At 40.3% G+C, this 26,834-nt stretch overlaps 4 protein-coding genes across 5 annotated transcripts; 2 read left to right on the forward strand and 2 right to left on the reverse strand.

The window, feature by feature from the left end:
* Nucleotides 1–13: 13 nt before the first annotated feature.
* Nucleotides 14–3,694, forward strand: LOC145493941 (uncharacterized). Its single transcript, XM_081473434.1, has 4 exons — nt 14–736; nt 1,961–2,356; nt 2,943–3,011; nt 3,416–3,694. Exons 1-4 carry the CDS (start codon nt 280–282, stop codon nt 3,691–3,693), a joined length of 1,200 nt encoding a protein of 399 aa, XP_081329560.1. The 5' UTR covers nt 14–279; the 3' UTR covers nt 3,694.
* LOC145493942 (mycothiol acetyltransferase-like) lies at nt 2,432–8,502 on the reverse strand. Of its 2 annotated transcripts, XM_081473435.1 has the most exons (5): nt 8,354–8,502; nt 7,632–7,662; nt 7,191–7,248; nt 5,427–5,590; nt 2,432–3,427 (listed from the first exon to the last, which is right to left on the reverse strand). In XM_081473435.1, exons 1-5 carry the CDS (start codon nt 8,465–8,467, stop codon nt 3,057–3,059), a joined length of 738 nt encoding a protein of 245 aa, XP_081329561.1. In that variant the 5' UTR covers nt 8,468–8,502; the 3' UTR covers nt 2,432–3,056. The 2 variants fall into 2 exon arrangements, with proteins under 2 accessions (XP_081329561.1, XP_081329562.1); XM_081473436.1 differs by lacking the exon at nt 2,432–3,427 and having other exon boundaries at nt 5,263–5,590.
* A 90-nt stretch (nt 8,503–8,592) lies between these two features.
* LOC145493940 (DNA replication licensing factor mcm7-like) lies at nt 8,593–19,565 on the forward strand. The gene is made up of 19 exons (XM_081473433.1): nt 8,593–8,675; nt 8,783–8,859; nt 9,065–9,124; nt 9,802–9,906; nt 10,108–10,232; nt 10,993–11,173; nt 11,263–11,324; nt 11,727–11,985; nt 12,150–12,234; nt 12,747–12,878; nt 13,312–13,395; nt 13,956–14,042; nt 14,416–14,540; nt 15,822–16,003; nt 16,971–17,054; nt 17,601–17,769; nt 18,381–18,487; nt 18,586–18,654; nt 19,101–19,565. The coding sequence occupies exons 1-19, from the start codon at nt 8,651–8,653 to the stop codon at nt 19,234–19,236; spliced, it is 2,154 nt and encodes a 717-aa protein (XP_081329559.1). The 5' UTR covers nt 8,593–8,650; the 3' UTR covers nt 19,237–19,565.
* Nucleotides 19,566–21,024: 1,459 nt separating this feature from the next.
* LOC145493939 (uncharacterized) lies at nt 21,025–26,475 on the reverse strand. Its single transcript, XM_081473432.1, has one exon. It carries the CDS (start codon nt 25,619–25,621, stop codon nt 21,887–21,889), a length of 3,735 nt encoding a protein of 1,244 aa, XP_081329558.1. The 5' UTR covers nt 25,622–26,475; the 3' UTR covers nt 21,025–21,886.
* Nucleotides 26,476–26,834: the final 359 nt, after the last annotated feature.

The following is a 26,834-nucleotide window of genomic DNA, read 5'->3' on the forward strand; positions in this document are numbered from 1 at the left end:
AAAATAAGTTAAATATGATACTTGACGTTTCCCAACGATTGTCATTTGTCAAGAGATAATAATCTCTTGCGTTTGTTCATGAGTAATTTCACGTATATACTGATGTGGGTTAAAAATACATGTTCTGTATTGGCTTATCCAAGTTGTGTCCTGAAAACACTTGACTAATATTAGCTGCATAGGCTATATTCTCCATCATTATCCATTATAAGTAAGACCTGAGAAAAAATAATTAAATCAATTCCGCTACTGGCTCGTCAACAGTAAAACCTTCCGGCCATGTTCCTCTCATTTCTGGTGCTCAACGGCGTATTGTTCCTAACAACTGATTTTACTTTCGCCGGCAAATGTCGACAAATTAATTCATCTGTTCTCCCTGCCTGTGCCAATGTTGACTACTCTTACACGGCAAACTTTTCAGACATCGGACAAACGAGCTACCAAGAATACGTTTCATCTGAAGTGACTCTCTTTGCTAATCGTTTCAGCAGTTGTTCACCGCTTTCAAAGACTATCGTCTGTTCTCGTTATGTTCCGAAGTGTTCCGAACGTTTCGAACAGCCTGTTCTGCCTTGCCGAGAAGTCTGCGAGCAATTTGTGAACGATTGCGACAAAGATCTGAAAGATAGTGGACTGTATAAGCGCTATGTAGCTTACTGTCGGCTACTGTCGTCTGATGAAGACATCACGGCGAATTGTTTTAAACCCGATGGATTCGTTTCTCGAACCACAAAAGGTAAGTTTCAACTTCAATATTTTTTCGTATGAGAGTTCTCTCCCCTGTTGGAAGCACTCGCATATTTTTTTCTCTGATTAACATATTTCTCACATTCATATCAGTATCATCATTTCCTTTTAAAGTATTTTTGATCTTTTGGCGGACAATTTTTTGTTGCTGTGTACTTTAATTGTTATAAGACAATATTTTTTTCATTCAACAAATGAAAGCAAGTCCTGATTAACCAAAACAATAATTCGTATATTTAAAAGCAAACTAGAAAACCAAGATTAGCAGACCCTTAAGCAGGCAACCTTTTTTGTGATTCACGTTTATAAGTGAACTCAAGTTGAGCGTCATAAAGTCCTAAAATTTCAAAAAAAGAAATGAATTCTTCGCGTGGGCCATCAGAGACCAACTCGTGTCTATCAAACTGTGAAGCCAGTACAACTCTGTGGTTATTTAATGAGCAGAGGAACAAATAACCAGAAACCGGTCATTTCAACTAATTACTCAATAAAACATAAAAGATTTGAAAGGGTAATAAAAACATAATCGTATCATATACAATATCTGAACAAAAAGCAGGTCACGTTTTTAAGAGGAATTGTGAAATAAAAAGGAAATTCCTAAAGTTAACATCCCACGCCGGAAACCCGTAATTTCGGAGCTTGGGAATCTCATGACAGAGTATATTAGCTGTATTCATGACAGTATTGTATTAGCTGTTTCATCTTCAACATGGCAACGGCTTAAACATGCCGTGTAAATAGAAAAAAGAGTGAAAATATATCACGACCATTTTAAATATGTACTTTTAAATTGGTGTGGGCATTTTTGTTAGGATAGGATAGGATAGGAAGGCTATATTTCAACACGATGAGTTTTAAAGCTAAAAGCTTGTGGGGTCATGTATAAAATAAAAGAAAGACCTAATAACAAAGTGATAATTGTTTGCCGTATAAATATTGAAATACAGTCAGACAAGTGCACACGAACTATATTCGCAAAATTATGCGCGTGCGTTCCTGACACAGTTTTTCGTTAGACAATCCGATATACCACAGGCAGAAGATCAAAATTGTCTTGAGTTGAAGTGTCAACTACCAAATAAGAAAAAAATTCCGAGCGCGGTAAGATTTTTACCGCCATGCACGGGAAAACGTTCTCAGTTGAGAACTCAGCATTGAAGAGTAAAAAAAAAGTAAACTCAACACAAACAACTGTCCTTTTACATTGCAGAAACGACGTTACCAAACTGCGAAACAGTAAGTCAGCCTGCATGTCTTGAAGACAATTTGAGTGGCCTGGAAAACACAACAAGAACTCAGCTCCAGTCTTGGCTTAAAAGCCTTGAACCAGTCCTTAACACCAGCTGCTCGGTCAATTTAAAGAAATTTGCCTGCTTTGTTGAAACGGTGCCATGTATCACTAATGTCGGCTCCACCCTGGACAGCTGTCAATCATTATGTGAGGAGGTCAGGCTTAATTGCGGAAAGGACTTGAAAATGCACAACATCTCTTTTCCACAATGCATCCCTAATTACCCTGAAGTTGACGTTGGAAACGGCTTGTGTAGCCTGACTCACTGGCCAGTATCATGGCCGCCGCCGCCAGCCAAGATGAAACAAAATCCAGGTTTGTTTAACAATAACAGTATCATACCATATCATAACTCTTTTTCTAAGGCCATCGTAGTTTGATTACAAATATAACCAAAAACTAGCGGTTATAAAACCGTTGTACACCAGCGATTTTTATGCTAAACTTGACGTTTCGTATGCTGGACAACATACATTTTCAAGCGTGACCGTTACAATTTTTGAACAACTCTTTATTCGTTATTGCCTAAACTGTCAAAATGGTCTGCAATAGTAATTTAACTAGTATATGTCCGTATGTACGTCATAAGAAGTAACAGCTAATAATGCAACCGCGTCTCCCTCAACTGAGATTTATATTCAGAGAAGTCTAACCCTTAAATGAAAAAAGCCTCCTTAATTTTGCAATGAAAGTCAGTTTTTCCTAGGGTCTCTCAATAGAAACTCAAGTAGAATGCTTTTTAGAAAGTTATCTGCATTGTTTGCGACTCATTATAGAAAAACTCAATGCTCTTGCTGTTGTGCGTATTGTTATTTTTATTGATTGCAACTGATTAATTCAAATGACCGTTACAGAACGGTTTCCCGATTTTCCACTGTCGTTGTTTTCATTTCTTACTTAGTGACTCCTAGAACCCCTCAGGTGATGTCCAAAGCAGGTGACAACCAAGGCCAGCAAAACAACACACCAGGTAATGTTTACTAATAGCGTAGGCCCGCAATGAGTGCAGAGAAAGCTATAATATTATAATGACTGCCCAACTTCCACCCAAGACATAGGCCGTTTCCACGTTGCCTTTTGCCTGTGTCAAGACGATTTTTCCTGCAAAACCATTCTGACGTAAATTCGTTTCATTTGCACTTTCACTTTCACTTTGCAAATCAAATTCCCTTTCATATGAAACGCTTTGCGCGAGGACTTGTTTTGAAACAGAGGCAAAGAGGAACTCGGGATTCCCAGACTCTTTACTCCAATGCCAGGCTCTCGCAACACAAATTTGGACCGTGGCTATAGCAGATTCCATGATAGTACATTCTTTACAGAGTGACAGGCTTATACAACTTATAACATGGCTGTTTTGCCCATATTTTCCAGATAAGTCAGATCCTGGTGGAAACAAACAAACAAAGAGTAAGACCTTGTCTAGTGGAGTTTTAGCAGCAGCAGTGGTCGGATTTTTAATCATACTTTTCTTAGTGATATTGCTTTTACATCTCGCTATAAAAAAGCTTAGGAAAAATGCCAAGGCCCACAAACGGGGGAGTGCGAAGTACGTTAATGACTCAAACATCGCTGGGAAAGCTGTTACCATCGGATCAAGGAACAAAGGATATGAAGATGAAATTGGCCAGTCTGAAAGTGCCCTGTATTAGGAACATATTAAATTACAATATTGTGATTGTCAATTGATCTGTCAATGTTATTAACCAAGTACTATAAATGCCATACTAGGAGAATAAGTGCTCAAGGTCTTGACAGTAAAGATCACATCCAGTGGGATCCAGAGAGAAGATACTTTCGTCGAGATCAAATTTGAACGCAAATCGACGCAAGTTTTTCACCGTTTGGTCACCCAATCCAACCCAACCCAAGCAACCTACTATCCAGTGAAATACTAAGCCCAAACCCTTGAAGTGTTTTTTTTTTTGTAACTTGCGTGTACTTGCGAGGAAACTTGGCCACCCAACGCAAGGCTTAACGCAAGTTCAACTTGCGGCTGCTTGCGGGTCCGTTTGGCCAAGGCTTTAGGCTGAGCTATCAGTAAATTTTCTATTTGTTTGGTAATTCTAGAGGTTTTTTTGGTCCATTTCCCGAAAACCCTAGGACTTATTGCTTTTCTGAAAATTAAAGCTGACCTTTTTTGATACCCAAAACGACATTTTTTCAATACTAAAACAATTGGCATAAAATTTCTCATGTCACAAAAGTTCGAGGTGACGGTTCTCTTTGAATCTTGAATCTTGCCCCTGAATCTTCTTCCAGTATGGTTCCAAGCCAGCTTGGTTAGTAATAGATTTATAAAACAGCCTTTTTGATCGGCTGATTTTAGTAACTAGCCACCTTGGATATCTGAGTTGTGTGATAAATCACTTGCCAGAGAAAAAAATACAAAAAAAATGCAATAAAAAAATTAAAGTAATGAGTTACAACTGTATGTGTTAAATAAAATAAAAGTTGAAAGTTTTTTATTTATTTAAAAAAACCACGATGGTTATTATTATAACCAATAATAGGTTTGACAGATATTTGTAAAATGTAATAAACAAACCTCACCCTGATTTGTAAAATACCTTTTGAATTTTTTCCCATCATTTGTAAATTTGATTGTTTTATTACAGAAAATATAAAACCTTTGATTTGCATATCTAGTTGCAACAGAGATTTGTTTGCAATGTTTCATCTATTTTTGCAATAGCTAGTGCTTTAATTTCTTCCTGACATTACTCTCCACAACAGCCACCATGGCAACAGAGGAAAGTGGCTTTTGTAGAATGGTGGCTGTTATAGGGAGGTTGGGGTGTAAATTTGTATTTGGGGGGAATGCAACATATTATTTTTCAGAAAAGCTTAAAGTAAGAAATGCTTAAAGTAAGAGTGAATGTACAGTGTACAGACTGTCCCCCAAGACAAAAATGCGGCTGTTAGGGAGAGGTGGCTGTGAGTGGAGGTTAAACTGTAATTACAAACCAAACTATGCCATATGTAAAGAAATTCCTGCCCTATAGCACCAATTTTTTCTGCTGGGTTAGTGGATTATTAATCTTTCAGTTGCCCAATGGACATGAGAAACACTTTTCAACATTCAGTTGGCACATGAAACATGACCAATACAAAAGACCCTTGGAATGGCAATATATTGAATGGCTACCACTAATACCTAATTGGCAACCCAGAAAATCATTTTCTATGTATCCAGGATATTGTCATTTTAAATCTAAAACACTTCACATGCCCTGAGTTTTGTTTCCTTGATCATCACACATAACAAACCCAATATCCTTATAAGGTTTAATAGCAGCATCTCTGTAAGGCTCAGTTTCCAGAAAGACCGATGTTTTGCCATGCTCTTTATGGTATCTAAGAACACACAGAGCAAGAGCTCTACCTAAGCCTTGTCGCTGATACTCTGGCACGACTGCTAGCCAGTGAAGCCTTCCGTCAGAGCTGTGAGGCTCTTCTTGCCATGCAAATGCTGTTGCAACATATCTGTCATTGTGACGAATAAAGAAAAAGCCATCTTCTCTAAACAGCGTGGGATGTGAGGAATACCTACAGTCAGAGAAATTGTCAAAAAAAAAAATGACAGGAACTTACAAGTTACATTTGTAGGGTCATTGTTTCTGAACACAGATATTTCTTCGTAAAGCACCATAAAACATAGCAATAGCACTATATAAATAAAGTTAGTTATATTTAAGTTATTTATTTATTCAATACTCGCCATTAACTAAAGGTAGGTAGGTAAAGTCGGTATATGGGCCAATTGGCTCATCAGGCTGGCACTTATCTCTGGTTTCAGTAGCATTAAGTGACCAGAAGTATTTCAATCTATTCCCCCTGGATGGGATGCAGTTCCATCGCAGGGTTTAATAAGTTTGCTGCTACCCATTTGTACACCTGGGTGGAGAGAGGCACTGTGAAAGTAAAGTGTCTTGCCCAAGAACACAACACGGTGTCCCCAGTCAGGGCTTGAACCCAGACTACTCAATCCAGAGGCGAGCGTATTAACCATGAGGCCACCGTGCTGCACCATTAACTAAAGCTTTGAAATAATTATTTTTTCCTTATCCCAAGGGGAAAACCAATATTAATAATTAGGAAAGTCTTGGCCAAAACTAGAATTTCCAGAAGGAAGGGGTTCAAGCCAAAGAAACCCTCCATGGAAGGGTATGGATATTTTCTGGTGAACACATTTCTCTTTTGGCGAAAATTATGTGCAGTTCCAGAAAATATCCATACCTCCCTCACCAAAGGGAGTTTTTCTAAGATCTCCACCCCTCTGGAAATTCCAAATTATTAAGCTTCATACATTTCTTTAAATTTTGCAGTCATAAAGAACCCCTCCCCCTGGAAATTTCTATCCCTTCTATGGGGCGAGGAGTATGGGTATTTTCTGTAAAAATCAAAGCTGTAATTCTATTTTGTAACTTAAGTGCATGATAACATGTTAAGTTCTCATAAAGTGGGGCAGACAGGATGGTCAGAACCTCCCGCTTCCTATACTGTGCTCTCCTACTTCCCATACCTTTATCTCCTGCCTCCCGCCCTTATCTCTCTTGCTCCTGTCCCATGTAAACAAGGAGACTCAAAACACATCCTAGTCATTTAGCTGCACAATCCTTAGGCATTTCCTTTTCCTTTTTTCCTTTGTTTTCAGCCTTGCTCCTCTCACCCATGTCTTTTGAAAGCTTAAACAACATTTCATGACCTATGACATAGCCAACGTAAAGGGGTTTCCCATTTTACCACAAGTAAGCCTCAATTTTTTAGCCCCAGGGTGAATTTTCATTTTTCTTTTGGCCCAGAAGTCTCAAAGAAGTTAAATGTAAGTCAAACCACATTTCAAGCTCTTGATTTTTAAAGTATTTAAACACTTAAGAAATGATTCCTGCCTTCTCAGAACTCCACTTCCTGTCCTTACCCCTCCCACCTACTGCCCCCTATTTTCCCAGGCTCTCACCCCCTTCCCCCCAACCATAAATCAAAGGCTTTGCAAGGGATCACACAAACACAAAGAATATACAAATGCAAAGTAAAAGTCCTAAAAAAGGTATATTTCTTGGTGTTGCAATCATTGCCTCATCAAGTATAGAATACTAAACATGCCAATACAATCAAACTACCAAATTCAGTGACAATAAAATCACACCTTTTGACAAATCTCTCTGTTTTCCAGTCAGACACAAAGTCTCCAAATGCCTCTCTAACTGCAAATAAAATTAATATGCATAATTTATAGAAGTTGATACAATTAGTAGAACTACAATTTACCAGTAACACATTCAAGTGAAATGCTCAGTCATAAGAGTCAAGCTTTAGAGTTCACTAATTACAAGCGCACACAACTAAGCTACTTACTATCTAGAATAGAATAGGTCTACAGTGAGTAGCGTAGCCAATATTTGCAAACCGCATTCATGAAAGAATGCTAGTAGACTTATACTTAAATCATGAATTAAGACTTACACATTCAAATATAACCACTAACAATAAAAAGCTAAAAGTACATAATTTCAGCTGTAAAACTCTTGACTACAAACATTATGGCTATAAGTTTGTAAAACATAAGTGTCAGAATAAGATCACCAACCTATTTCCATCCATCTTTGTTCATCACCATTCTGTATATATTATGAATAACAAAGGTGTTTCATATCAGTTACTGACTGTACATTACATAGCATGTATGTTTCGATATGGTCAATAGTCTTTACAACATAATAGATCTCTTCCTAGATCCTATGTTTTCCTGTGACTAATTTATCGATCAAATAGAACTATCAACATCTCCCTCAGCATACCCTCCAGACATTTGACCTGCTGATATAATAATTCTCACACACCACTGCCAGCCATGTCAAGCCAACTGCTGCCTGCTTGACCTTTATTCTCAAAACAGCTCCATAAAACACACACAGTCTTGAGCAAGAAGGACAGATCAACTAATGCCCAATGACACAGTCACAATCTCATAAGAAGTGCTGAAAGAGACTAGAAATTCTAAAGGGGGGGATTGGGTGGGTGGGTGGGGAGGTCAGACAATGGTGGGCAACAACAAAAACAACTGCCCACCTTAGGCATCACATTACCTTTATTAGGAATCACAAGGTAAGTTGATAAAATTGCAAACAATAGAGAGATGCCACTCTTCCCTCATAAAAACACTTACAAAAATCTTCCTATTATACCTGAGCAGGCCCTCCCCTCTACCCACCCACCCACCCCCCCCCCCCCCCGCCAAGTCCACAACTCTGCGAACTCGGTCCACACTTATTATCACTGGTTAGTATGAAACGCAAATGTAGCTCTTACTTTCCAAGTGCGGATAGCGAAGTTGTCGCTTATTCTAACCTCTGGAAGAACTCGTTCTTGCAGATCGAGAAACTGCAACCGACATTGATGATCAGCTCGGTCGCCTGTCATCATCTTCCCCCTCTCCTGGTTACCAGTCTACGCGCGTTGTATATTCTACCCACAGTTCACCAAGGCCGTAGGGTTTTCGCGCCAAATTTGTCACATGCTAGAAGACGCTTTCCGAGTAGATTATAATTTTTATCGCTTTCACTCACAGCACGTTGGTTTCGTCAAAATTTGCAGTCTCCACCAAATATGCCGGATTACCAAGCAGAAAAAGGTATTGGAAAGTTTATTGGTCTGTTTTGTTGGTTGCATTTTAGCTTTGGTAACTTCAGAAGCGAGTTTTGATTTAATTTATGCCGTTTTGTACCGTTCTTGTCGCAGACAACGCGAAGCGGTTTTTGGCCGAATTCTACGTCGATGGAGATGGTGGAAAGATCTTTAAGTATGGAGAACAACTGGTGAGCGCCAATTGCTAAGCCTCTGTGCTTTGACTTCTGTAAATTCTTGACGATCTTTTGCTTTCTTCTCGAAGAATTCTCGATTAAGTTAACGAAAACACTCGTGCAAATCGCATGTGTCGATTGCATTTTGAATTTGCATTGCCACAATTTAGCACATTTTCCAGGGTTCGCTTATACAACTCACCAGTTTTTGTTTCGCTAGGTTAAAATTGCCCACCGTGAACAAGTAGAGCTCTTAATTGAACTTGATGACATCGCTGAGGTAAGGATTACATGATAGCGTACATAAACTTAATTACACCTGCGATTTCATGTAAATTGAATAGCAGCTTTAAAAAGATGAATTTGCTCCTGCCTGGAATCTTCACTTGCAAGGGTTTTTTGGTACTTCAACTACCGTGAGGAAGTTTGCATATAATTCAAATTGCCGTTAATAGTTCTTAAAGAGTGTAATCCAGTTCAGGAATTTGATTCTACCCCTTCTGGAAAGCTGGAAGAATTACATTGCAACGTAACCCCCAAGCCTTTTTGTCAGAATGTCGAAAGAATTTGGTGGTGATCATTTGTATGGTACTGTACTCCTGTCTTTCCCAAGAACTCAACTTTGCGATGTTGACCAAATCATCTTATGCACACATAGGGGTGGCTGATGGTCATGCCTGTTTGAGGCTTTGTAAGACAGCGGAACTACAGTGTAGCTTTTTGCAACTACTAGACTTTCTTAGTCCTAAAAAAATAAGTTCAGACACCAATAAAACATCTTCAAAAGACGTGCGAGGGCAAGAAATTTGTTTAAAGGGCCACAAACAAAATTGTCAGATTTTGTATGATATGCAAAACGCCATTTCAGTGCAAAATGAAGTGCAGCAAACAGTATATCAGGACAACAACATTGCTATGTATTGGTGTTAACCTGTCACTTTGGTATTTTTCTTGCAGATTGATCCAGAGTTAGCAGAAAACATAGTGGAGAACGCTCGACGTTACAAACAGCTATTTGAAGATGCTGTGTTTGAAATGTTACCAGACTACAAGGAGAGAGAGGTACTATGAATATATGATACTTTCAGACTTTTTCCTCCATCAGAAAGGGTTTGCAGTGCTACATGTATTTTCTAATGGTTGCTATGATGCTTTGGTATGAAGCACTGACAGTAGAATTTGAAGAAAAGATTAGTTAAGAGAACTATATACTAACATTTATAATTACCCAATTATCATTGTCATCAACTCGTGTCTTGACAGGTTCAAGTAAAGGATGCATTAGATGTTTACATTGAACATCGCCTTCTCCTGGAACAACGAAACAGAAATGATACAGAAACAAGAGATCCCAGGAACAAATACCCACCAGAACTTCTTAGAAGATAGTAAGTTTCATTAATTCTATCATTCAGTGGCATAGAGAAATAATTAACTGGTTTGTCCATAGTAGCCAGGTACTGGTGAACATCACCATCTATCCAGGGCTGTCATTAAGGGCTGTAACCCGTAACACCCGTTATGGCCGAGTATCCTTGATGAGCCCTTGATGTTACCGGTGAACTTGCCTGTTCTTAGTACAATTCATCCACAAAGTAACAAGTTTGTTACAGGTGTGAGGACCAAGGCAATGGGTTACTCAAAACTTAATGACAGCCTTGTATGCTGTGGTCTCAGTCAGCTGGGACTATCTGCTTGATTCCTGAGAAAAAGATGTCAAAATCAGCTGTCTACTTGCAAAGAAAAATATAAAACTGCCAACTTCAGAGCTTTGTGACAACCCAGAATTTATGCCATTGCAGGGGTTTTATTAAGGGCCAGGCACTGGGCAAATTGACTGGCTGTGAGGACGATTTTGACTGCCTGGTTTGACCAACCGGGACTTGCATGTAATGATAAAAATATTATAATAATATTAATAAACAAATAGACAATAACAAAATTTCATTAAGCTTTTTGTGAAAAGTGTTCCGAGAAGAGCTCTGTTTAGCCACAAGTCAGAACTCTTCTCACGACACCTTTTATTAAAAGCTTAACAATATTTCGTTATTATCTATTTTATTATTATAATATTGTTATCATTACATACAAGTCCCTGTTTCATGGTCCACATTTTATAATGATTTTGTGTTGTTGAATTATTTCCAGTGAGGTGTATTTTAAGCATCTAAGCCGTCAAAGGGCCAGTGCTGTGCGTGAAGTGAAGGCTAACAACATCGGTAAACTTGTTGTGGTGCGTGGGATTGTTACAAGATGTACAGAGGTGAAGCCAGTAGTGGAAGTAGCGACATACACGTGTGATCAGTGTGGCGCAGAATCATATCAACCAGTACGTACATTACCAGGGTATTATTTACCTTAAATTCCTTGAATTTTGCACCTATATTTGTAACAATGTGTTCAAACACTTTCCTTTAGATTTCATCACAGACTTTTATGCCATTGCTGATGTGCCCAAGTGAAGAATGCAAAGTGAACAAGTAAGTTTTGAAATTTACATGTATTTCAAAAAAGCAGGGATCGTTCAGTGGCGAGAGCATTCCCCTCACACCAATGTGGCCTGGGTTTGATTCAAGCCTGGTGCTATACATGGCATTTGCCGTTGAGTTCGTTGTTGGTTCTTGCCTTGCCCTGAGGGTTTTTCTCTGGGTTCTCCTGTTTTCCTTCCTCCACAAAAACCAAGGTCTCCAAATTCCAATTTTACCAGGATGGGGAACCTGCATAAAAACTAGCTGAGGCTGATGTGGCTGTTAGTCTAAACATTGTAATTTATTTTTATTTATTTTATCAGGCCCATCAAAACATACTGAGAGCGGGAAAGAGACTTTGATACTGAAAGCACTAACAATGCCCTTATTACATGTACCTTTTGTTCTTCTCAGGGCTGGTGGTCGTCTGTACCTTCAAACGAGAGGATCTAAGTTCGTCAAATTCCAGGAGCTAAAAATTCAGGAACACAGTGATCAAGTACCTGTTGGAAATATACCAAGGTCCATGACAGTTATTGCTAAAGGTGAAACAACAAGGCTTGCAGTGCCAGGCGATCACGTTGCTGCCACAGGAGTGTTTCTTCCCATGATGAAAACTGGCTTCAGACAGCTTACACAAGGGCTACTGTCAGAGACATTTTTGGAAGCTCATGTAAGCTTTTTGACAAGAAACCTTTCCATTAGAGTACTTTGTACCAATTTTGTACCAATTTTACAGCTGTGTGATGCTATGAGAGATTACTTGTAGATGTTGATCATCCTAGCAGGTCAACATGACAGTAAACAAGTATATTTTTACTTCGTTTTTATGTGCAGAGAATTGTCAAAATGAACAAGACAGAGGATGATGAGCTGGGTGATGAAGAGCTAAGTGATGAAGAAATCAGGGCTTTGTCTGAAGGTTTGTTTCTTAGGTGCATCTTTTGAGGTTAAATTTTATTTCAGTCTTAAAAAAGGAGCAGCCATAGGGCCCATCAGTAACAGTATCTAACCAGTTTCTGTTTATATGCACCTCGACAGAGGTTTCATTAACGTTTTCAGCAGCAGGGCAACTGTTTTCACAGAGAGGCAAAACGTTTTGAGCAGAATTTCTTTATAAGAAAAACTTTCCTCTACGTAGTCAAACCAGGCAATCAAAATCATCCTTACAGCCAGTCACATTGCCTGGTGCTGGTCCCTTAGTGAAACCCCTGCCTTGAATAGACTTGGGAGTCCCCTCTCCTCCTGGACAGTATACTAGTCCATAGTTTTGTGTGGTTATCTTTTAATTTAGACTCCTTAGTACATGTCAATTTATTCTCTTGGAAAGATAGAAACATAATGCAAGGACCCTGCTGATCAGGCCTGAACTCAAACATACAGTAATGACATGTGGCATCAATGCCAATTGATTATCAAATATTCTGATTGCAGAAGCGGACTTTTACGACAAGTTGGCATCATCTCTAGCACCTGAGATTTATGGCCATGAAGACATTAAGAAGGCGCTGCTGTTGCTGTTGGTTGGTGGAGTGGACTGCACCCCTCAGGGAATGAAAATAAGAGGTTATGTTTGTGATGTGCAACTTTCATTTTGTAAACAGCTTGAAGATTTGAAATTGAATGTGACTTTGAGGCTGATCATACAAAACCCCTGTGCTGAGTAACAATAGAGATCGGTCTCACTTGTGCATGTACACTCTGAAAAATTGATAAAAATATATTGCTGCTGGCTTAAAAACTATAATAACATGTTTCAGTTCTTGCTCCAACCTTCTTGGCAAAAAAATGTTGGGTTCCTTTTTTTGGCTAAAGGAGGTTGCAGCAGCAACCAAAACGTCCTATTATAGTTTTTAAGCCAGGAATGACATAACCATGCCTGGCTTCAAACCAAATATTTTCTTTAAGTCTGTCAAGATGTGTTCATTCTAATTTGTGTTTTGGGAATCACTTCTTCTTACTCCTACCCTCTTTAAGAACTTCATTATTTTTCCTATAGGAAATATCAATATATTGTTGATGGGTGACCCTGGTGTAGCAAAGAGTCAAATGCTTGCTTACATTGACAGGCTTGCACCTCGAAGTAAGTATTCAAAGTCTAATTGATTACATACTGAATCTTAGCTTGAAGTTGAATCATGTTTACTGTAGGCAGTGTCAGTTGACATTATCAGCCAATATATCAACCGACACTCAGTCAATATGCAGCAAGTACTTGGCTACACATTGGCCGACAGTCAGTCGAGTGTCGGTTGAGTATCAGTTGAGTGTCAGTGGAGTGTCAGTTGGTTATCAGTGGAGTATCCATCAATACAAAGGCTGATATGTGTGTCCGTCGAGTGTAGGTCATAAGAAAAATTTTCTTTTACATGTAGATGGTAAAACCAGGTGGGCAAAATCATCCTCACAGCTGCCCTTAATGAAACCACTGTATAACCTACAATAACTGCTTCATGCAAAGAAAGCCGGAGTTACAAGTAAAACTAGCCTGGACAGGACAGGCCTGTTATCAGACTTGATGCACCTCCATTTTGCAAAATAGAAATTTGAAGGAATACAGTCTTATCAGGATGTTATTTAGTAGTCAAGGACATCATTTTGTTAATATTGATTTTAATTAATGATGTTATCCTGATGATTCAGGTCAGTACACCACAGGCCGTGGTAGCTCAGGTGTTGGTCTCACGGCAGCGGTTATGAAGGATCCTCTGACAGGAGAAATGATTCTTGGTATGTGTATGTGCAACTTTTTGCTTGTTTTACAGTACATTACATTACATCCCAAATAGCAGGCTTATATACGCCAAGCTCCTACTAGGGAATGTTCGACTGGTGTTCTATAATGGTCATGAATTTGACCTATGTCAGGAGAACTCTGGATCTTTCCCTGATTAGTTTGTCACTGCACAATGTAGTCTGTAATTATCTTTCTCATTAATTATCATTAATTTATTACTAATATTGTAAGTTTATTCAGGACAACCCAGTAACACAATAATCCATGACAGAGAAAACCAAATATTGTTGCTGAATACCATTATTGAATAAGGTAATTCTTTGGCAAAGATCCTTCCTCATCTAACTGTTTTAATAATTCTTTCAGAGGGAGGAGCACTGGTGTTAGCAGACAAAGGTGTTTGCTGCATCGATGAGTTTGACAAGATGATGGATGCTGACAGAACCTCAATTCATGAAGTTATGGAACAACAGACAGTCTCCATTGCTAAGGTGAGAATGACTACACTGTGTAAAGAAGTCCAGATATCTGGATCTGTCAAAATGCCTGCATAGTGCAAGTCTAGATTTTTTGTCATATACACATCGGGAAGTCCAACTGACAAACACATTGAAAAATAGTAAGTCTGGATAAGAGCTAAGCTAGGAGCCAATACTACATGTATGTGTACTGAAAATGTCGATGTCTGTACTAAACTAGGGTACTCTTGTGTAGGCCTTAAAGGAAAGGTGGACATCATGAGTGGACAAAAACCTAGTACTAAGATTATTTACAATGTATTGCTAACTTCTGTACGACTATTTTAAACATCTTCTTAAAAAAAAATCACTTCTAGCAACACCAGACATTGAAAACAAATGTTGAACTTTGTATGAAACACTTGAAAGGACTGGTGAAATGAAACTGATGATGAAATTTTGCCTGTGTTTACGCAAGTTCTCTGAACTTTGAAATTCATTTTCTCTCGTTCCCATGGGAAATTGTTCTGAGTGTTATTTCGGGCAATTATTTATGTATTTACCTTTGAGAAAATGTGAAAATGACTGTAAAATACTTAAAATTATTCTGGTACCAAATTTTTGTCTACTAAAACCTGAAATAAGATAAGATAAGATAAGATAATTTATTTCATGAAATTGCTCGATTTTCTATCAGATTTCGTCTTAAGTCTTCCAATCCAATGGATGGGAGAGAAATGTTGCCCATTAGCCCAGGTGCTTTACTGTGGTTTCTGTGAGATGATATGACTAGGGGTATTGTTTGATTCCATGGAGGGGATACTAATCCATCTCAGGTAGCCTCTTTCAGTTTTTCTGGTAGGGGTATAAAAATGGTAAAGTCTGCAACTTGCTGATACTCCAAGACCCTAATTTAAAATCCGAGACTGATATTTCAAATCTAAGCCCAAGATGCTGTGATTCAAAATTTGAGCACGAGACACCGTGATCAAGAAATCTGAAATATGAGATTCTGAGACCCACTCTAAATTTTACAAGATTGAGATTCCGAGAATCTAGTTTGAGACACTGAAAATTTGCCAAGACCCATCATTTTTCAAGCAGTTCAGCAGTACCCATTGCACATTAAACTACTTTGTGGAGAGAGGCACTGTAAGAGTTCAAAGGCCTTGTGCAAAACCACAATCCAGTGGCATGGGGAGTGCTCAAAAGACGAGTCCAGCACAGCTGTGTCTGCTGCATGAGTTCTATGAGTATTGAGATTCTCTTGGCTCAAGTTTATACTAGTAATAACCACATGCTGTTGTTCTAAAGGCTGGAATCATGACGACCTTGAATGCTCGAGTATCCATCTTGGCAGCTGCCAATCCTGCATATGGACGTTATAACCCAAAGAAATCTGCAGAGCAAAACATTCAGCTTCCAGCAGCACTGTTGTCAAGATTTGACGTACTTTGGCTGATCCAGGACAAACCAGACAGGGACAATGACCTAAGGTGAGAATAATTTGTTTATGTTTGTATTTTATGATAAAATGCCCTGTCCATCACTATACTTCTCTTGCATTTTATTTAACAAAGCCTCTGTGCCATAAACATGATATCAACTGTAGCATGTACATATGAAGGGGGAGGTTTTTTTTCCTTAAGGTAACGTTTGCCAAGAAATGTTTTTCATCAGTAAATTTCTAGTAAAAAAGAAAATAACAAGGGTTGCAGTGATGCACCAGTGCTTCAAAACAGACATTATGTCCCAAGATATTGTGTTACACTAATACTAAGTGGCAGATATGAGGGTGATATGAACAGGGTGCTTTTACAGCTGCAGCCTTAAATACCTGACTAGTGGGGAGGGACAGGGGGCAGGAGCCTGGGAGAGTAGGGGGCAGGAGGCGTGAGAGGAAAGGGTGGGAAGCAGGAGTTTTAAGAGGGTGGGAATCAGGAGAGAAATACAAAATGTTATTTTTTTTCATCTATTACGCATTAAAATACTTTCAAAAACAAGAACCCAAAATGTTATAAATAAATGTTTGACTTGCATTTAGCATATTTTGAGAATCCTGGGTTGACAAGCAAACAAAAATTTCCCCTTGGGCTAAAAAACAGAGACTCACTTCCGGTAAAATTGGAAACCCTTTTACGGTGGTTACGTCACAGGTTATGAAATGCTGTCACTTTAGTGAAGCTGTCAAAAGACATGAGCGTGAGTAAGATGAGCAAGACTGAAACCAAAGGAAGTGTTTTGAGTCTCCTTATTTACAGGGGAGTAGAGCAAGGCTGACAAGGGTGGGAGATAAAGGTATGGGAAGTAGGAGAGAAGGGTACAGGAAGTGGGAGGTTCCCACCCCCCTGTCCCTCCCCCACTGATTACTGACTGGCAGAAAAATTAATTGTGTTTGACTGAGCACAAGACACAAAATTTAAAAATTTGTTGTTAATTTTCTTTCACTGTGTATATTTTCAGGTTAGCACAACACATCACTTATGTTCATCAGCACAGCTCCCATCCTCCGATGCAGTTCACATCTTTGGACATGAATCTTATGAGGTATGAAAAAACTGATAACAGTACCTACATGTGCAATGTAGCCAACATTAACAGATATCTGTCTTCACATACTTTGTACTTGATGCATCTGCTACCTGAGAAACTTGAGGAAGTCCATAGTCAGCCATGATCTGTTTGGTGTGCAGTAGCTCTGTGCCAATGTGTGTGGTGTGTTTGATTGGATTTTGCATGTAAAAGTTCCAAGCGACAACCAATCCAAAGGTTGTACATTGTAATAGTAAGAGTGTCTTCGCAGCAGCCGTATCGGCGTTCCCAAACAATGAAATTTCTCTCCTTTGGGAAATCAGTTCTTTTGTTACTTGAACATTTCGTTTTGTTCAGGGATACTATTATAGCTGCTCCAAAATACACCATACATGTACCTTGTACATCTGTAGAGATGCACATCTACCATCATTAGAGGTTTTTTAGGATCAAGGATTAGTTGAGCATGATGTACAGAAAACCCTTAATGGAATTAGTTCTTCAAGTTTTGCATGTACAGCGGCTTGTTTTCTCAATGCTCCTGTCATTGTTTTCCTTCAGACGTTACATTGCTGCATGTAAAGAAAAACAACCCGTCATCCCAGAGGCACTTACAGATTACATCGTTAGCGCATATGTAGAAATGAGGAAAGAAGCCAGAACTAACAGAGACACGACCTTTACCTCAGCAAGAACTTTACTGGCTGTACTTCGGCTTGCAACTGCCTTGGTGAGTCAACTTTGCTCTCTTAAGAGTGCTTTATTTCAAGAATTTCAACTGAATACCCACATGTACACACAATAACATTACTGACAGTTTTTTTTCATCCCAGCTAAGGCAACCCATAGCAATATTATTGTTTATAATCAATCAAATATTTTTGTTCACAAGATTGGTTTTAACTTGTCACATGACGGAACACGCTCCAACTAAAACTGGGGAATATTCAAGTGATATTCCCCAATATTCAAATGCCACGTGTTGCAAAAAAAAAACATTTTGAGGATAATAAGGATAGCCTCCATTTGACTTTAAAAATATGCTTGGTTATTTGTCCTTGGACAGTATCTCTTCCTCAGCGTTCACAGTTTTCCTTGAGTTTCGCTTGGAAAACTGCTCGCTTCTCGGAACAGATAATGTGCACCAAAAAATATTTGAGCATATTTTCCACCAAATGGAGATCAGTACATGCTGTATGAAGATGTAATAATGTCATGATCATTCGTGTCTCAGAGAAGGGGCTTTTGAAATGAGAATAGCATGCTGAGAACAAATGTCTGCTGCAAGCTCCTTAAAATTGTTGTATGATATTAACTGTATCTTCTGTTTTGCTCGAACAGGCTCGTCTCCGTTTGGCTGATGTCGTAGAGAAAGAAGATGTGAATGAAGCCATGAGACTCATGGAGATGTCAAAGGCTTCCCTAGTTGATGACGAGGGTGCCACTAGGTGGGAACACAATCTGTAAAGTTGTCTCCACAAAGTTGGGAAGGGCTCATAATTTTTTTTTTTTAACGAAACCAATGTGTTGTTTTGTTTTTGTTTAGGACTGTGAATCCAGTTGATGCAATTTATGGTATTATCAAAGAAATGGCTGGGGAAGCAAGTAGCGTGAAGTAAGTCTTGAAAACATCAGCATTTAATTCCAGTCACTTAGGCTAAATCGGTTGTGACTCGGGGACACCAAATGCCAAATGATGTTTATGTCAACTTCTGAATGGAAACGAGCAGAAAAGCGCAATCACAAAAACTCAAGATGATGTAAAAGGTCAATAGCGTATCTCAAAACTACAACAGACAACTAGTGTCAAGCATGGAAGATAAACGCCAGTGACCTGATGTTCCTGATTAGCGGTAAAAATGACAGGTTTGCCAAGATTTACTAGATCAGCATGTATTTGCAGCTTTATGAACCTGTGATACATTTACGCAAGACACCAAAGCAAGCAGGCTGAATAAAATGTTTGGGAAACAGAAACAAGAGACAAGTTGATACATGCACATATAAATGTTAAACGCCCCAAGAGTGTATTTCTCACTTATGGTCTTTTTCTTACTGCAGACTTCAAGAAGCCCAGCAGCGCTGTTTGACAAAGGGTTTTACTCCAGATCAGTTTGATGCATGTCTTGGAGAGTATGAAGACCTGAACGTGTGGCAAATCAATTCCAACAAGACAAGAATTACTTTTGTGCAGTGATAAAGTGAGAACAATCGGAAAAGTTGGATCAAGTATCTGGGGGCAAAGAGTACATGTAGTTTGATGACGTCTTTTCAGTTGGGTATTAAGAAAGATCGAGTATTAAGAAATTTGCGGCCGCGAAGCACACGCCTTACTCATTATTGTGCCCACTTTATTTTATGTTCTCATTGTATCGAACACTTTAATTTTCACCCATCAATCAGATTAAAGTATTTTTGTCACCTGTAAATATTCTTTTGCTTAATATTTGTAATGCTACTTGCCTTTTTCCGTTGAAAAAATTACCTGGTAGAATAAACGTACATTAAAGAAGTAATTTTGTTCTATTTAGTTTTCATGCGTCTCATCTATAATAAATATTTCTACATATGCCCTACATAAAAATTATTCAAATAACGTGCTCAATCCGTAAAGGGAGAGAAATTTTCGCAACTTTATGGACTAAAAGTGGTGAAACAAGCAAACAAGCAAGTTCAAGGATCTTTTTTTTTCTCACATTGGCCTCAGCCGTGGTCAACAAAGTTAATCATTCAGAGCGGAAAACGTACTGCGCAGCTTTCTGCGCATCCCTAGCCCTATTTGCGGGCGCGGGTAATAATGCAAGCTGCAATGGTTTGCAATGGTTGGAAAGAGCGGCGGACTGTAATAAGGTACGCGAGGATGTCGCTCGGTTGATTTATTTACACTTGAGCAAGCATTTTTTTTTCGGCATTTCACTGTTAAGAAAGCAAGTCTCCCCCTACCTGCTGAGAGGTTCTCTTGCTTATATATTCAGTGGGTTGCTTATATGGACGCAATATGTAAAGAGTGAGGGGAAAATGTCTCTTCGCACCAAAATTTCTTGTACACCGCGGGAAAATGAAGGGTTCAGAAGCCGTCTTTAGGTTGATTTTGTCCGAAGAAAATTGATTCCCCATGCAAACAATACATCAGCTTTCCATTAATGACGTTAATATGTTGCTGCTTACCGGGAAAACTGGGAAAGCACAAATTTCATAGATTTTTTTGTTTAGACGATTGACAAAATTCCCGCCATTTTTTTCAAACTTGGAGATTGCCGCACAGCCAAAACTTGCGCATACTTATTACTTTTCCGCTCTGAAGGTTAATCACTACTGGAGTTCTAAGCCATTTCTCTAGAAGTTAACCAAATTTTTACTTCGTGTTTTAAAGTTATACCCAATCTCTTCGCCTTTTGTTCGGGTCTACCGGCGACTTCCCCGGTTGCCTGCTAATTCTCAGTCTCGTCCCCATAGAGGCCGCGAACCTTTTGGTCAGCACCAAGAATCGCGACCTCTGGCTTAGTCTAACACCGGAAATCCACGATTCACGGACTTCCCGTCACTCCACATGCTCAGAGTTACGTCTGATAAATCTGATTGGCTGAGAATACGAAACGATTACTCTGCGCATGCCCAGAAAATTGGACTTTCTCAGAGGTCGCGATTTTTGGTGCTGACTTAAAGGAGCGCGGCCTCTGAGGACGAGAATGGCTTCTTCTATACTAACACATCGGTTACAGTTTCGTTGTCCAGATGTTCTCGCAGATAAGCCTCATCCCAGATTTTTATCGAAAAGGTGCGGCTTAACTGCCGGTGTTTACGGTACCTCTCAACGTGAAACGTCAACTAAGAGAAGACGTAGGCTTAACGCAAATTTGAACAATGGGCAGCTGTGGAAACATGCCATGGCTTTGTTCATGCCATCATGCAGGACTAGTAGATGGCGTGGCCTATCCAAATGAAGGCCCAGGACTAGTATATGGCGTGGCCCATCCAAATGGAAAACCTGAACAAGTAGATGGTGTGGACGAAAGCCCTGAACTATCAGATGCCGTGGTCGATCCAACGAAAAGCCCTGAACTTGTAGATAAAAAGGCCGATCCAAATGGAAAGTCCGAAGAGTAAATGGCTTGGCCGACCGAACGAAAGCCCTAAACCAGAAGAGTGTGTAACAGATCCAAGTAAAATACACTGAACTTGTAGATGGCCTGGCCGATCCGAAAAAAATTTTTTTTTTTTTCCACGGTATGTTCACTGTCTAGAACTTACGTGTTGGAGTTGTGAATTTCGCTCAACCATCCAAAGGAAAACACATCTGACTTTGCATCACCTTGGTTTGTTTAGGCTGAACCGGATGAAAATCCTGCACCAGGTGATGGAGTCTGGTGTAATGAAAACGTCGAACCAGTTGGAAGTAGTGTAGTAAAAACCAAATGAAGATTCTGAACCAGACGATGGTGTAGCGGATCTGAGCAGAAAGGCTTTTACATCATTCTTTCGGTCTTAACTTGGTCTGCCCCTGGTTTCAGACCACCACAAGCTGCACACGCAATGTTGTCACAGTCATTTCTCACCATGCAGATGTCACACTGCCACGACCCTTCAGCAGCTTTACACTTCGCGAAAGGGTCGTCCGAAAGTTCGTCATGCCCTTCGTTGTCTTGAACTGTCCTCACTGGTGTCCGGGTCTTCAACATTTCTTGACATTGTACAGACGATGGAGTCTGATTGGATGAACATTCAGGACCAGTAAAAAATGGAGCCGATCCAAATGAAGACACTGAACCAGAAGGTGGTGTAGCAGATGCACTTCCGTTCTCTGTGTTTTTCCTTCATCTTTCATCTACTGTTTGTTTCACTTCATCTTATCTAAGGCCTCCTGGCTCGTTCAATTCACTGGTATTCTCCGCTTTCGATGCAGCGTCCTCTGTTCCATAATCGCTGGGTCTATCCTGTACTGTTTGCTTCTCACTGTTCGGCGAAGACTTTTCTTCAGAATGGGTTTCGTCTGGTGTTTCGTTTGGATTGCCATTGCCTCCTTCATCCGATTCGGCGGCCGTCTCCTTTGAAATGTCTTGTCGACGCTGAAATTGGTCTTCTCCACTGCTGAGAGGGAGACCATCTGATACAGGTTTCTCCTCCCTATCAACTTTGATTGGGTCCGTTGATAATACCGTTTCCTCTCTCCTGGCATCCTCAGCCTGTGTTTCATCAGTGGCAGCCTTACCTTCTACCTCGTCACCTCCACTGTCATCCTCACGAGGCGTTAGCTTGTCTAACGGAGAAGCAACATGATGGTTTTCCACAGTGTTTTCACTCAAATTCCCCTTTTGCGTGAAAGAACCAAAGCGGATTGTAACGTCCGAGCTTGAATTTGATGTTTGGCTAAACGAACCAAAGACGAAACTCGGCTTTGCATCACCTTGACTTGCTTCCGCTGAAGCAAATGAAAATCCTGAACCGGAACATCGAGTTTGATTGAATGAAAATCCCGGACCAGTAGATAGTGTAGACGATCCAAATGAAAACGCTGAACCAGAAGACGGTGTAGAAGCTCCAAATGGAAACGATGTCTTCATATCTTTCTTTTGGTCTTGCCTTGGCTCTGCTCCTAGTTTCAGATCACCACAAGCTGCACACTCAGTCTTATCACTGTCGTTTCTCACCATGCAGATGTCACACTGCCACGACTCTTCAGCGACTTTAAACTTAGCGAGAGGTTCCTTTTGGAATTCGTCGTGCCCTTGGTCTTCTTGAATTGTCTTCACTGACCTATGGGTGTTTAACATTTCTTGACATTTTACACTCGAATATGGAGTCTGATTGTATGAAACCACAGGACTAGTGGATAGTGTAGCCGATCCAGAAGAAAACGATGGTGTAGCAGATGCCAATAGAAATGTTTTGCTTTCTTTTTTCTGGTCTTGACTTGATTCCGCTTTTGGTTTCAGACCACCACAAGCTGCACACTCAGTCTTATCACTGTCGTTTCTCACCATGCAGATGTCAGACTGCCACGACCCTTCAGCGACTTTAAACTTAGCGAGAGGTTTCTTTTTGAATTCGTCGTGGCTTTGGTCTTCTTGATTTGTCGTCACTGGCCTCTGGGTGTTAAATATTTCTTGACATTTTACACTCGAATATGGAGTCTGATTGTATGAACCTACAGGACCAGTGGATAGTGTAGCCGATCCAAACCAAAACGATGGTGTAGCAGACGCCAATAGAAACGTTTTGGTATTTGTCTTTTGGTCTTGACTCTGCTCTGTTTCTGGTTTCAGACTTCCACAAGCTGCACACTCAACTATGTCACTGTCATTTCTCGCCATGCAGATGTTACACTCCCATGACCCTTCAGAAGGTTTAAACTTAGCGAGAGGTTTCTTTTTGAATTCGTCATGCCCTTGGTTTTCTTGAATTTTCTTCACTGGCGTCTGTGTGTTCAACATTTCTTGACATTTTACACTAGAATTTGGAGTCTCATTGCATGAAAATACAGGACCAGTAGATAGTGTAGCCGATGCATATGAGAGCCCAGACCCAGTAGATGGTGAAGTGTTTACGAATGGAAATTTTGGTTCTGCTCTTAGTTTCGTACCACCACAAGCTACACACTTAACCTTATCACTGTCGTTTCTCAACATGCAGACGTCACACCTCCACGACCCTTCCGGAGTTTTCGGCTTAGCGAGAGAATCTTCTCTAACTTCTTCATTCCCCTTGTCCTCTTGAAGTTTCTTCACTGGTGTCTGGTTCTTCAAAATGTCTTGGCATAACTCAAATGTCTGTTTGAAATCCTTGGCGATTTCTTTTGACCTAAACCTGACCGCAAGTTGCTCTGCTTTACATCGCTGCTCAGGCAAATCTGCCAGAGTGATCCATGCCCAAGGACTGTTGAAACCTGCCTTGGGCTGTAGTTTCATGTCAGTGGTTATCTGATGATTTGCACAAATTTTCAACGCCGTCTGATCTTGACGCATAAAAAGTCTCATCTTTCCTGATTGTTTATTTCTCAATAAATTGATGCTTCCGACTCCTCGTTCTTTGCACTGCTTTTCATCTGGTGAAAATCGATATAACTTGGCTCTGTGAGAAAACATGACTTCTATATCTTCTTTGCAGGGTTTTACAAAAGCTTTGTGGTCTCGCTTTTCCGTACCGTTTCGATGACGTTTGGCCATCAAGATAAGCCTGCCAGTGGCATTTTGATAGCACTCAGGAGAGCTATCTATCAAACTCTCGTCAATAGAATCCGCCGGATCTTCAATAAAAGCTTCATTGTCATCATTGTCGCAGTTTTTTACAATTACGGTGGAAATGGGTTTGGTTAACCCTTGAAAAGATTGTTCCTGTCCGGGCTCTTCAATAACATATGGTGTAAAGTCATATCCACTAGCCCGGGAAACCCGAAAGGCAGAGCCTTTCTGTTTGTTAGTAGCAACTGGAGACAACCGTAACCGTGACATTGTTGACAAATCAAATTGTTTTTTCGAGAGTGGAAAACCAAGTGAGACTGGTATGCTGAATGTAAATTTGACTTGCGTGTTTGTGCCAAATAGACGTTTTATCAAATCGCTTTCTTCAGGACGATTTGTTGAAGACTTGTGCAGTGGAGATGTTCTTTTCTTTCTGGAAGAGCAGACAATTTTGAAATCTGCTTTACTCGATTGACCCCTTCCAATGGTAAAAACTTTTGAACCGCTTAACCTATTGAATTCTTTGTTTTGAAATAAGTTCGGTTCCTTTGACTCGCCAACAGTAGAATTTGTAGTCGTTGCTGTTAATTCAAACTCTTCCTCTTCTGTTTTAGATAAACGTTCAACAACTCTGGAAACAGACGTTATGGAATTGCATGCTATGCAGTTAGTGCCCTCTGTGTCAATCGCTCTCAATTGTATTGGCGAGCCACTAGTGGCTGTAGCTAGCGCTTCTTTACCAATCGTAGGTGTACTTAGCGCTCCGGGAGCACTCTTCCAAAATGTTATTGGGGGTGCAGTGGTATTGGTATTTCCAAATGTTAATGGTGAGGGACCCGTGGTTACATTTAATGCTCCTCTGCTAATAGTTCCGAATTGAAATGGCGAACTATTAATTGCTGTAGTTGGCCCTTCTGAATCAATCGTTGCCAACTGTACCGACAAGTTACTCGTAGCTGTACTAGCCCCTCCTAGAGAACTCTTCCAAAATGCAATTGGGGCGGTTGTTGTGGCAGTTTTTGTCAATGTTAATGGTGAGGTACCTGTTTTTCCAAATAGTATCGGCGAGCTACTTGATGTCAGCTGCACCGGCGAGATACTCATAGTTGTACTTAGGGCTCCAGGAGCATTGTTCAAAAATGTTATTAGTGGTGCAATGGCTCCTGTGGTAACCTTTTCAACTGTAACTGGGGAGCTACTAGTCGCTGTTGTTAGTGTTCCTGTGCCAATCGTTCCTAGTTGTATTGGCGAGTTACTAGTGGCTGTTGTTAGTGTTCCTGTGCCAATCGTTCCCAGTTGTATTGGCAAGTTACTAGTAGCTGTTGTTAGTGTTCCTTTCCCAATCACTCCCAGTTGTGTTGGCGACTTACTAGTGGCTGTTGTTAGCTTTTCTTTGCCAATCATTCCCAGTTGTATTGGCGCGTTACCTGTGGCTGTTGTTGGTGTTCCTGTGCCAATCGTTCCCAGTTGTACTGCTGAGTTACTAATGGCTGCTGTTAGTGTTCCTGTGCCAATCGTTCCCAGTTGTACTGCTGAGTTACTAGCTGCTGGTGTTAGTGTTCTTGTGCCAATCGTCCCTAGTTGTATTGGTAAGTTACTAGTGGCTGCTGTTAGTGTTCCTTTGCCAATCGTTCCCAGTTGTACTGCTGAGTTACTGGTGGCTGTTGTTAGTGTTCCTCTGCCAATTGTTCCCAGTTGTATTGGCGACTTACTAGTGGCTGCTGTTAGTGTTCCTTTGTCAATTGTTCCCAGTTGTATTGGTAAGTTACTAGTGGCTGCTGTTAGTGTTCCTGTGCCAATCGTTCCCAGTTGTATTGGCGACTTACTAGTGGCTGCTGTTAGTGTTCCTGTGCCAATCGTTCCCAGTTGTACTGCTGAGTTACTAGTGGCTGCTGTTAGTGTTCCTGTGCCAATCGTTCCCAGTTGTATTGGCGACTTACTAGTGGCTGCTGTTAGTGTTCCTGTGCCAATCGTTCCCAGTTGTATTGCTGAGTTACTAGTGGCTGCTGTTAGTGTTCCTTTGCCAATCGTTCCCAGTTGTATTGCTGAGTTACTAGTGGCTGTTGTTAGTGTTCCTGTGCCAATCGTTCCCAGTTGTATTGGCGACTTACTAGTGGCTGCTGTTAGTGTTCCTGTGCCAATCGTTCCCAGTTGTATTGCTGAGTTACTAGTGGCTGCTGTTAGTGTTCCTTTGCTAATCGTTCCCAGTTGTATTGCTGAGTTACTAGTGGCTGTTGTTAGTGTTCCTGTGCCAACCATTCCCAGTTGTATTGCTGAGTTACTAGTGGCTTCTGTTAGTGTTCCTGTGCCAATCGTTCCGAGTTGTATTGGCGACTTACTAGTGGCGGCTGTTGGTGTTCCTGTGCCAATCGTTCCCACTTGTACTGCTGAGTTACTAGCGGCTGCTGTTAGTGTTCCTGTGCCAATCGTTCCCAGTTGTACTGCTGAGTTACTGGTGGCTGTTGTTGGTGTTCCTGTGCCAATTGTTCCCAGTTGTATTGGCGACTTACTAGTGGCTCTTGTTAGTGTTCCTTTGCCAATTGTTCCCAGTTGTATTGGTAAGTTACTAGTCGCTGCTGTTAGTGTTCCTGTGCCAATCGTTCCCAGTTGTACTGCT

The sequence above is a fragment of the Orbicella franksi genome, chromosome 7, assembly GCF_964199315.1.
Source record: "Orbicella franksi chromosome 7, jaOrbFran1.1, whole genome shotgun sequence".
In the NCBI taxonomy this organism is placed as follows: domain Eukaryota; kingdom Metazoa; phylum Cnidaria; class Anthozoa; order Scleractinia; family Merulinidae; genus Orbicella; species Orbicella franksi.